This window comes from Rana temporaria, chromosome 12 (genome assembly GCF_905171775.1).
Source record: "Rana temporaria chromosome 12, aRanTem1.1, whole genome shotgun sequence".
Lineage (NCBI taxonomy): Eukaryota > Metazoa > Chordata > Amphibia > Anura > Ranidae > Rana > Rana temporaria.
The window spans coordinates 65,069,444-65,081,687 of NC_053500.1; the positions used below are offsets into that span (position 1 = coordinate 65,069,444).

The 12,244-nt window shown below is 43.2% G+C and overlaps 1 protein-coding gene across 4 annotated transcripts in view; it reads right to left on the minus strand.

The window, feature by feature from the left end:
• Positions 1–6,652: 6,652 nt before the first annotated feature.
• The window catches only part of LOC120918996 (SAP30 binding protein), a 108,628-nt gene continuing 103,036 nt past the window's right edge, over positions 6,653–12,244 (minus strand). For 3 of the 4 annotated variants that reach the window (XM_040330934.1, XM_040330933.1, XM_040330936.1), the window contains 5 exons: positions 11,382–11,442; positions 10,657–10,708; positions 8,381–8,439; positions 7,283–7,367; positions 6,653–7,069 (listed from right to left, as the gene is read on the minus strand). In XM_040330934.1, the coding sequence (XP_040186868.1) occupies positions 6,888–7,069; positions 7,283–7,367; positions 8,381–8,439; positions 10,657–10,708; positions 11,382–11,442 (439 nt within the window). In that variant the 3' untranslated portion in view covers positions 6,653–6,887. Of the gene's footprint in view, positions 7,123–7,282; positions 7,368–8,380; positions 8,440–10,656; positions 10,709–11,381; positions 11,443–12,244 lie in introns of all 4 variants that reach the window. The other variant, XM_040330935.1, reaches the window with a different exon arrangement.

Consider the following 12,244-nt stretch of genomic DNA (forward strand, 5'->3'; position numbering starts at 1 on the left):
GCCTAATTCTGAACGCAGCTACATCCCCAGCTATAACACTTATGCAACCACATTATTTAATTTTGACTTTCTCCCTATAGATTTCAGTTTGTTTTTCAATTGAGTTGTACAGTTTATAGGCCGCATTAAAGGTGGAAAAAGGTTCTGAAATTATTTATCTTCGTCTCATTTTTTTTTTTTTTTACATCACAAAAACCTGACATATTAACAGGGGTGTGTAAACTTTTTCTATCCACTGTACCTGAGGGCCGTAACATGGTTCCAGCTTGCTGCAAGTCCATCATCAACATCAGGGCCTAGATGAAGGAGCAGGCTGGGGCTTAGACTTTGCACGCTGGGGAACCCCAAGTTAGCAATCTACAAGGGCTCACCACCACAGAGGCCTGACAGGAATTCTAATCTAGGCCCCGTTCACACTTGTGCGAGTTGATAACGAATGCGATAAAAAAAAAAAAAAAAAAAAAAAAAAAAATTGATGCGCATGTCATCTAAAAAGTCATTGTTTTCAACGACAGTCGTTCACATCTATGCGTTGATTCCTCTATGAATTTTATAATAAAAAGGGTCTTGTGCGAGTTTACAGCGTTGCGAATTTAGTCTCCATAGACATCAATGTAAATCGTTCTGGAATCGCATTTTTGGGTCAGATATGTGCGAATTCCACCACACTACTCTCCACAAAAACCAAGAAGTACACAGGAAATGAACACCTTTTTTTTAACACGATTCCATTGGCTAGATCATCAATTGCAGCTGTGTCAAACGCCTGAAGTTCGCTGTAAATTTGCACCTCTCCAGCTCAAAATATAAGGCAAATTCTCACTTCACACAGGAGGACAAAAAAAAAAAACGGAACAAATTTGCAGCATATCACAGCGCAGCAGTGTGAACCCAGCCATAAAAAGGTTTTGTTATATTAATACAGTAAATATGCTGCTTTTGTTGCACAAGGTTCCTATGCTTTTTTTGCAGTCTATGGGCTGCCTCCATGTTTAGGACATGCACATCCAAGTGCGTTTATGATACTTAACTTTCCTTTACCCCTTTAAAGTGATCAACCCTGCAGATTGAACACTGGTTATAGTAGTGTGCCATCCATTATTTTCTTGTTATAATATGTGTATCTGGGTAAACGCCAACTTGTCATCAATGTCTTGAAATAAACCACCTTGTCTATCTTTTTATATCTCTGTAGAAGGTTGTTGGTGATTACTTATCAGTCTGTTCATTTGTCTTACTTTGTGAATTACAATCCCTAAGGCATTGGCACATGCAGAACAAGAAAAAGGAAGGCGCTTGTTCCTCTTAGAATGCTCTGTATTTGTTAACAGAAATTTTGAATGTACTGCTTGCACTTTTGAAAGACTCAATTTAACAAAATGGCAACTATATTAATAGGCCTGGAAGAAGCTGCCACATCCCAATTGTAATACATTCAAAAAACCATTCCAAATACAAAACCCAGTTATCTGGGGAAAGGTTAACATATGGCTTGTCTTTTAAGGAATGTAATTTTGCAATAAAAATGATGTTTTAAGTGATATCTGTAGTGCCCTTAATATCCCACCATAGATAGGAGTGTATACACGGTGTAATTTTAACAAAATGGCAAACTGCAGGTAAACACACTTCAAAGGCAGTCTGCATGGCATTTCTTCCAAAGCACTGTTAGGCTCCATTCACACTAATGTGGTTTTTGATGCATTTTGCAGAAATGCAGGGAAATTTTTTAACATGGTTTCCTATGAAACATGTTCACATCAATGCTTTTTTGTGCCTCTGCGTTTTTGGAAAGGGTCAGGGACTTTTTTTCCTGCAAAAAGCAGCATTTTGCATGCAATAGAATTCAATGGACCTGCATCCAAAACGCAAGTGCCGCGTTTTGCGTTTTTTTTAAAACTGTTTATAGCTGGTTGTTAAAGGAAATGTAAAAAAAAGAAAAATTACTGGCTAAAAAAAAAAAATAAAAAAAACACAAATCGCGGTAAAACGCATGTCAAAAAACGCAGCAAGCACTGCAAAAAGCATTGCAAAAACGCTCAAAAGCAATATGCATAGGTGTGACTCGAGCCTAAGGGCCCTTTCACATGGAGTGGATCAGTAATGATCCGCTCCGTGTGTCCGCAAAGCTATGCGGGGATCCTCCGTAAAATCCCCGCTGAGCTGGCAGCTGACAGGGCGGTCCCCGCACACTGTGCAGGGACCGCCCTGTGTTTCCTCCGCTCTCCCCTATGGGGGATTGGACGAACACGGACCGTATGTCCGTGTTCATCCGATCCGATCCGGCAGACGGACGAAAAATAGGATTTCTTCCGTCCGCAAATGCGGATCTTTGCAGAGGCGGACAAATTACGGGTGTCAGCGGATGTTCATCCGCTGACACCCGTAATCACATAGGGACCCATGTATGTCCCGTTTTCATCCACAAACGGACGGATGAAAATGCAGACATACGGTCCGTACGTGTGAAAGGGCCCTAACACTGGACATGAGCCTTTCTTATGCTATGCAGTTCCACATGGAGAAAGAATATAGGGATACTGTAAGGCCCCTTTCAGACTGGGGCGGGAGCCGCGGTGGCGGTACAACGCCGCTAAAAATAGCGGCGCTATACCGCCGGGATTCAGCCGATAGCGGTGCGGTATTAACCCCCGCTAGCGGCCGATAAAGGGTCATTACCGCCCGCAATGTGCCTCTATAGAGGCGCATTGCGGGCGGTATTGCCACGGTTTCCCATTGTTTTCAATAGGAAGGAGCGGTTAACATGCCGCTCCTCTCACCGCTCCAAAGATGCTACTGACAGGAGATTTTTTTATCTCCCGCCAGCGCATCGTCTCAGTGTGAAAGCCCTTGGGCTTTCACATTGAGTCTGCAGTGAAGGAGTTTTTAAGGCGGGATAGCAGCGCTATTTTTAGCGCTGTACCGCCTGAAAAACTCCTCAATGTGAAAGGGGTCTTAGTGTCTGAGGCATAAGTTTATGATCAGTGTGGAGTTTGGACCCTGTAAAGAAAGGAAACAGAAAGAAATGTATCATGTGCAAAGAAGGGGAGATTGAGGGAATTGGGACTTTGAGTGAGACTATGACTAGGTAGAAGTCATGAGCCTCCATCCCTGTCATTGACAAAAAGGGGACACCAATGCTGCATGAACCAGCAGTGGTGTAAACAAAAAGGTTGTGTATAGACATGTCATTGGATTATGGGAGGATTTTGAGAACAGAAAAACTAAAAATATATTTTCTAAAGAAGTGCTTTTCCAAGTTCCTATTAGAGTTGCTGCAATAGCCAAAGACTTAGGATGTAGACATGGGGTTCGATTTACTAAAACTGCAGAGTGCAAAATCTGGTGCAGCTGTGCATGGTATCCAATCAGCCAACTTCAGCTTATGTAACAGCTTAGCGACCGCCCACCGTAGATTTACCGCGGCACATCACGTACCTGGTACATGATCTGAGAGTTCCAGGCATGGGCGCACGCAGCAGAAGCCAATCAGTGGGTTTGAAGGACGCGATTTCGAAACGGACCCACTGATCTTTCAGGAGCACAGCGGTCTGTAAACCAGCCAGATGACCGTTTTTTGAGGGGGGGGGGTGCCGATTCTGTGTTCCTGTTGAATCGAGTGGTCTTTCCCCCGAAGGGTCCCAATGCTCATAGCAGAGTTCCTGGGAAAAGATGACCCAGGAACCAAAAGCAGCACAGAATGGCAGAAGGAGTGGAAAAGAGAGGCTACGCAGGAAAGGCTTGCGTGAAAAGCCAAGTATTCAGTAACCCACGTAAGCCCAGGATAGTAGGGGCCTCCTGGAGCTCGACAGGGAGGCTATTCCATAATACAGCACCTTGGTGGGAGAAGGCCCGACCACCACGCCGATCCAAGTGAAGTGACACAAGCCCTTTTATGAAAACAAGAGCAGAGATAGCTTGGGGCCAGGCCTCTAGGAAAGGAAAATGGATCTTTTTACATTTCCCCAGTCAAAGCACCCCCGCCCCCCAGTAAGCAATCACTCCTAGGGAACACAGAAATCCCTTCGATCACCCCTGATGTTAATCCCTTTCCTGCCAATGTCATTAGTACAGTAACATTGCTTATTTTTACCACTGATCACTATTACTGTCACTGGCTGCCAAAAAGTGTCAGATGTCCGATTTGTCCACCGCAATATCGCAGGCCCGCTGTAAATCTCTGATCAGTGCCATTACTAGTAAAACAACAAAAAAAAAAACATAATTCCATAAAAATATACTATAGGTTTGTGGACGCTGTAACTTTTGCGCAACCCAATCAAAATACGCTTATTTGGATTTTTTTACCAACACTATGTGGCAAAATACTTATTGGTTTAAATTGATGAAGAAATCACATTTTTTTTTATTATTAGGAAAGTTTTATAGCTCATAGTTAACAAAAAAAAATAAAAAATAATATGACTTTAATATTACTTTGTTGTGTCAAGTCAGCCAATGCACCAGACAATAAAAAATTGACATTTTTTTTGTAAACAAACTCTTTAAAATGTAGGGCAGTGGATGGTGTGTCACTTGGGCAGTGTAATTTTTTTTTCTTCTTTATCATTATTACATTATTACTTTTACTTTTTTTTTTGGAGCCCCGCTAGAGGCTTTGGTGAAATATCAGGTGGTCTAAATCAGTGTTTCTCAACTCCAGTCCTCGGGGCGCACCAACAGGTCATGTTTTCAGGATTTCCCTCAGATCAAACTGCTGTGGTAATTACTAAGGCAGTGAAACTGATAAAATCACCTGTGCACAATAATGGAAAGCCTGAAAACAAGACCTGTTGGTGCGCCCCGAGGACCGGAGTTGAGAAACACTGGTCTAAATAGACCCCTGATGTCTCAACTTCTGCAGAGAAAAGTGGCTGAGGACAGATCCCCTTTTCTCTGCAACGTCCGCTGCACTGGACAGTAAATGAATGGGAAATGCGTTGCACTGAGCGGTTTTCTGTTCATTCACATACTGAAGCCTATAAACACACTTTACTAGGCTTCAGTTATGCATGGACACAGTGAGTGATTTGTACAATCACTCACTGTGCTCATTCAGAAAAAGAAGCGGTCGGTAAATGACACGGGCCTGGGCAGCAGGGGGAATCTGTGCCACACTGGGGTGATTAGGGTGTGCCCAGGCACACCCGTCATTTCCCCTGCCATGACCTCAACAGCTGGGTGTGAGCAGCTAGGCCCTAAAAGAAAGCTGTAGATTAAAGATTTTAAAAACTTTGCAAATTACTTAACATGTTAAGGTTTAGTATTACTAAGTGTTTTTTTGTTTATGGATCCGGCTGTCATAGATACACATTGGGTTAAATACCAACAGCTCATAAAGATTATTATTAAAAAAAATATTTATCAGACGTTAAACAGAAACTAACTTCCACTAGTCTGATCACACGTAAACCTGACCTGACCCCCCCCCATGAAGTACCCAGAAATTGTATTTGGGCCTGAACTCAAAAAGTGAAGCTTTGCTATAGGAAACATCTTGATTAACTGTACTCAAATAGAATCTTCCCTTCCTTACACACTTTATGTATTTTTCTTTCCTCCTCCCTTCCTGTTACAAAATCAGAGATTACATTTTTTCCTCCTTGTTTTACCTCTTTTTGGAGACCCAGATTGCCTCTTCCGGCTTTTCTCACCAAAGTGAGATTGATTTATGCCTTCGGCCTGAAGCCTCCTATGATGCACGTCACCCATTCCAGGAGGCTTCAGAGCAATCCCATGCATTTTACACATGTGCAGGACGATTTAAATAATGCGCAGCACCATGTCATAAGAGGTCAGGTGAAAGAACCCGGAAAAGACGCCAGGTCATTTTAGGACATCAGCATATAAGATGGCAGTACAGGATCCGGAGTGCGGTGCCAAAGGGGACGGTTACAGCAGACAAAGCTAGATTTCGCTGGCTATGTGAGTGTGGTTTCTGAGGACAATTAGTGATACAAGCAAGAAAAACAAGAAAGAAAAAAGACCATAAGGGGAGAGTGAAATTCCTCTATAAGCAGACCAATAAAAGACTTACCGTTTGTAGTAAATACTTCCTGTGCACTTCCTGTAGGTGTGAATATCTGCTTTGTTAGAGGCAATGCTGCCTTTGACTTGCTATTGTCAAATAAGAGAGAGCTTTGGTAAAGTCAGTACTGTTCTGTTCACTGTTCTCGTTGCTGGAGAGGAAGCTGTATCTGAGGACCTGCAGTGCCAGGACCCCACCTGCTTCATTCGTTCTGTAGATCTGTGCTTTCTGCACCTTTTCCTGCTGCTTCCTAAATATTCCTGTACCAAATATACAATCACAGGAGGCAGTTCTGACAAGTGGAAGCAAAGCCATGCCTTTACCAAGATGGCCACCTCCACAGTGGGCAGAACAAGCAAAGTAAATGAGAAAGGATTAGCTGCTTAGAGCCCACAGGCAATTCTGGCGACTAGTCCTTTCTACTGCATTTTTTTTAGCACAGTTGCAGTTTCTATGGTTCTGGTCAACTTTGAAGAGCTCATGAATAAGCACGGTCTGTGCACATGTACAAAGATTACAATGCATTGGTGCCAACTACTTCCATATGTCTAATGTTACAAGTTCTACAAAACTCATACGGTGTGCTGGGAGAGGAGAAAAAAGTAATAACTTGAAGATTTTAGGCAAGTTTTAAATAGAAAATTTTATTTTGAAAACAAAGTTGACACAAAGCCGTTTGCAATTCTAGACAGTCTTCTCCAGAGTTAAAACACTGGGAACATGGCATTCCCTTCCCAGCTGCTGCTGGTGTGGGGATTCCCGTGCAGTAAAATCTCCATTGTGTGTCAAACTGAGGAGATCTGAGTCAGTAAAAGACCCCCTTTTTCATTACAGTCTCATTTGTAAGTGTTCCTATAAATCACTGCTTGGCCTTCTTCACAATAGTCCCCACAGCAGAAATCACTGTTGTTCTTGATCCGCTTGCACTGGTGGTTACCGTAACGACAGAAGGAAGTGTGGCAGTTGTGGTGAGGATGGTTGGCTGCGCAATAGTAGTCATCGGTATAGCGGAGTCCCATTTGCTTTTCCTTTTCTGTGCATCTGATAAATGTGTATTAACAAATGTGTGCATTTGTTAATTAGTAACTATGTTACTGAACAGGAAACAAATTCCAAATCATCATCAAAACATGAAAATTCCTTAGTATGGTCTACTAGAAGCAACTATTTAGTAGATAAAAGCTCCAATATCCCAATAATAATAAAAATGAAAAGCTCTTACTTCTAGAGGCACAAACATTGTTGGATACTAACCTGCTGAGGCAGTAGTTGTGGTGCTGGTTGTCCCAGTTGGTGCGCTGGTAGTTGTACCCTTCTTTGTACCAGTTACAAACTCAATCTGAAAAAGTCAAACATATCAACTTTGTCTCCAAAAAAAATTCTCAACTGTGGTAAAAAATCTTTTTTAATATATGCCAAATATAAGCAGCAAAACACTTTCAAGTGCTAGCCAAGACAACCCAAATCCATGTTAACACCAAGAGACCTTGTAGCAGTGATGGCCAATTTGCCCGATTAAGGGGGCCTTGGGTGTGGTCAAAGAGCCACACAATTTTTAGTGAATACAATGCCATAGAAAGCTGTCAGAAATTCCAGACATCTCCAACAGGAGATGGTCAGAGACTATAAGATGATACATTAAATGGTCAGAGATTGCAGACAACATACATGAGATGACCGGAGAAAGAACATGCTACAAGAATGACTGGAGACAGAGAACAAGTTTCAGGAGACCGTAATAATGGAAGCACATTATTATACTGCTAGAGATCACAGCTATTACAACCCCAATACAAATCAGAGCTTCTACATGTGCTCCCTAAAGCCTCCTTAAAAATTACTTGTACCACAATTGATATTCTTCTCAACAAGATTGCAATATAAAAGATTAGAGGGGAAAAAAAACTGAATAAGAGAAAAGTAATGGACAGATCAGAAGGTGCAAAAGAAGTATTCCAGACCATTCAACCACTAGAAGCCAGTCTAAACATAGTTTCCCTCCCTGGCTTGAAAAACCACCAACACGCAGAATAATGCTTGCAGGGAACCCAAAGGCTGCACAACAGGCGAAAAAGGGGTGTAAGGGCCTTAGAGGTTGTGATGATTGTACATAATCTACCTAAGCTTGGGAAAATGCTTGATGGGAAGATTAGAGACGATTAGCGCCAGAAACTAGGTCATATTTGTGCTTCCGTCTACCACAATTTTAGGACAGGAAGTGAGGAGACATAAAGGACCATAAAAACCTAACAGAGGTTGTAACCCTTCCCTACGCTACGCTACCCCAAAACAGGAAAAAATTGCCTGCAGTTGCCCTTCATGACATTTCTGACACTGCTGATCTTCACTCACCTTTGTTCGTTCTTTTTTTGCTTTCTCAAGCTTATCCATTTCAATCTTCTGGGATTTTGCTATTAAAGAAAAAAAAAAAAAAAAAAAAAATAGAAAAGAATGAGGATACCCATTTGCCATATAAGTTCAAGCGGTGTGTACTGTTAGGGGAAATTAATGCAAACAAACAATAAAAACAGCTTTTATTTCAGTTGTATATAATCTATAAAGCCCCATCCAACAGAATACGTCAACTGTGTGTTAGTGACACATATTCAAAGTACTTCTAATGCACAAAAGAATTTATGTACTAAAGTGTGGAGTGTGCAAAATCTGGTGTAGCTCTGCATAAAAACCAATCAGCTTCAAGGTTTTATTGTTGAATCTTAAACGAGAAGTATGTCTTTCTAAAAAAAAAAATATGTTATACTCACCTAGGTGGATGTAGTATAGGTCCGATGCTGCATCTGTCTCACACCGGCGCTGCTGTGAGAACCGAGCGATCAAACACCACTGATCATTCAGTTCTCCCCTCTGCTCTCAGCAGAGAGCCATGACTATCAGACTCCAGCTCTCTGCTCTGCCCTCCAGCGCCCACTGGAGAGCTGGGCTGTAGACAGGATGGGAGGAGCTGACTCAGGCGCTTTGCAGATCGCCGAGATTCTGAGCCAGGTGCCAATCTAGGCTTCTGGGTGGATCCCAACCATATGGCATGGATCTTTCCAGAGCCTGGAATGGCTGTGACATCAGCAGACAGTAGGCTTCAGCCTGCTGATGGCTTAATATGCGTCACAGAAATGCATAACTAACTGCACCCTTGTGATCCATAGGAGAAGTATAGCTGGGAGAGGACGGTGACACTGGGAGAGGAGGGTGACACCGCTCTAAAGGGAGGAGACATACAGCTATACACACTGGGGGACTACAAGTACCAGGGGGGTTGCTGATTGGTGGCTGCACTTCCATTGTATTTCTTGGATATTCTGATCGCCCCGATGGCATAAAGGAAGAGGAGAGCTGTAGGATCGCAGAGCGGTAAAGCCTGCTGTTACAACTTGCATTGAAATTTCCTCCGCTCTGCCGACAGCCCCGTCTCCTCCTGACCCCACGCCTGTTATAGACAGAATGCGAGTCCAATGCTGAGATGTGTTTATCACAGGTGCAGGGTCAGGAGGAGGCGGGGCTGTCGGCAGAGCGGAGGAAATTTCAATGCAAGTTGTAACAGCGGGTTTTACCGCTCTGCGATCCTACAGCTCTCCTCTTTCTTTATGCCATCGGGGCGATCACTGCGAGAACGGCTCGCGATTAACCCCGATCGCCAGCGGTGCACGCCCCCCCCCCCACTCCCAGGCAGCAAGCTCCTCGCCAGACTTAATTTTCCACTCGCAAAATGCGAGTGGAAAATTTGAGGTCTGAGAGATATAGATATATATATATATATATATATATATATAATATAAAAGTAGTGCCTATCCAGAGAAACCTGTCATGATAGATCCTGCAATGCTGGGACTTGTAGTGCCTCTAAAGATGCCAGCTGTCCTTGGACTGCCCTACCAGTGGCGATTATCATGCCATTCTGGGACTTGTAGTGTCTCCAGAACTGCCAGCTGTCCTGTACAACCCAATTCTGGGACTTTTAGTGTCTCCAGAACTGCTGGTTGCCCTGGCTTGTAGTGGGGCAGCTTTGAGCTCTAGGGGGTAATACAAGTCCCAGCATAGCAGGATCTAACACCACAGGTTGCCCTGCCTTGTATTGGGGCAGGTGACAGCTCTAGAGGCAATACAAGTCCCAGCATGGCAGGATAATCAGCACTGGTTGCCCTGGATTGTATAGGGCAGTCCAAGGGCAGCTGGCATCTTTAGAGGCACAACAAGTCCCAGCATAGCAGGATCTATCACCACAGGTTGCTCTGGATAAGCACCAGAGGTACCAGCAATGCAGAACCTAACACCACAGGTTGCTTTGGGTTGTACAGGGACAGCTGGCAGTTCTGGAGACACTAGGAAACAAGGGAAGTATTAGTCTTGGAACGCATTGCCCAGCGTTTGAATTGTCTGCAACGTCACTTCTGTGACATTATCCGACGGTTTCACTGCTCTGTATTGTCGCAAATCATTTGGAACACATCGCGCATGCGCAAAATTTCTCGGCAGAACGTCACTTCCGTAGCAAAATGAGATGGGTAGCCGAATGTGACGAAACATTGACACATTCGGTCGCAAATTTAAAAAAAAAGTAACGGTAATCAGTATTGGCGAGTACTTGAAAAAAAGTATTGGTAAAACAGACATACCAAGAGCTTCATAATAAGAATCTTCTGACCATCCATGTGGATCAAACATATCCTGTAAACAATGAACAGTAAGCTGAGCATTAAAACAGACAACCAACCAATATCAAAGCATGTAACAGATGAACTATTAAACAGAGATCATTAGATGGCTCATTCATATAAATCTTTCAGTAGTGGTTATGAACATGTGTAGTACATTCTGGTCTTCACCTCTACTGACAAGCACATCAATGAATAAACATTCACTCAAAAAGGAACAAATAGGACTGATGCCCAAAGCAACCAAAACATATCTGCTTTCAGATTATATACTGCAGAGATAAAATTAGCAGGAATCCGATTGCTGTTGCCAATAAGCAATTATTTTCTTTCCTAAAGCTCAAAATTAGCGGTGATTTGTTTATTTAAAGGAGAAGTATGGTCAAAGCTTTTTTGGCTATACTTCTCAGAGCAGAATAGCCAAGTGATTGAGCTGAGCAGAAAGCCAGTGACTGACAGTCACCAGCTCTCTGTAGGTTGAAGACCGAGAGCTGAGCGATCAGCAGTCTGCGATCGCTCAGTCCTTGGTCTTAGAGGCAGGGGGCAGCTGGGGTCAGTGCAGCAGCCATCTGGGTGGTTACGATTTGTTTGGGTTTCCAATACCTCTCTTTTAAAAAAAAACAGGCAAAACATGTGCATTAAACTTCTCTGCAATGATGGCAGGGTACACAAGAAGTTACACTTACCTTAGGATAATTGGTTCCAAGTTCATCAATAGAACAGAATTGAATGAGCTTTTCATAAATACTGGGGAAGAAGAGGGAAATTTGTTAAAGCAAGGATAACTGTATAGAATAAATTCATATTATACTTCATAAAAACGTTGCTTCTGTAGTCAGTCTGTCCAAAGTGGTATTTTAAAGCGGAGTTCCACCCATAAAAATATTTTCTCATTACTGTACAGCAAATAATATAACAAATGACATTTGGAATTTTTTTTTTTCTTTACTTACCTTTTAATCCCTGTTGCTATGTGGTCTCTTCCCCTTCCTCACCACGGCTCCTGACGTCGCTTCCGAATTTGCTACTGCTCCTGGGAGATGTGTGTCATCAGGAGTTAGTGGGCATCGCCGAGGGCTAAAATCGTGTTACTTCGAAACCGGAAGTGATGCGAGAAAAGGTGGATTTTGACACCATTTTTAAAATGGGAGGAAATCTTCCGTCTCTTAGGCCCCATACACATGATAGAATTTATCCGCGAATACGGTACAGCGGACCGTTTCCGCAGATAAATCCTCTCGAGGATTTCGGCGGATTTTCATGCGATGGAGTGTACACACCATCGCATTGAAATCCGCGCGATTATGACGCGGCGACGTGCGCGACGCTGTCATATAAGGAATTCCACGCATACGTCGAATCATTACGACGCATGCGGGGGATCCCTTTGGACGGATGGATCCGGTGAGTCTGTACAGACCAGCGGATCTATCCGTTGGGATGGACTCCAGCAGATGGATTTGTTCTGCATGTCAGCAAATATTCGATCTGCTGGAATCCATCCCAGGGGAGATATATCCGCGGAAACAGATCCGCTGGCGTGTACACA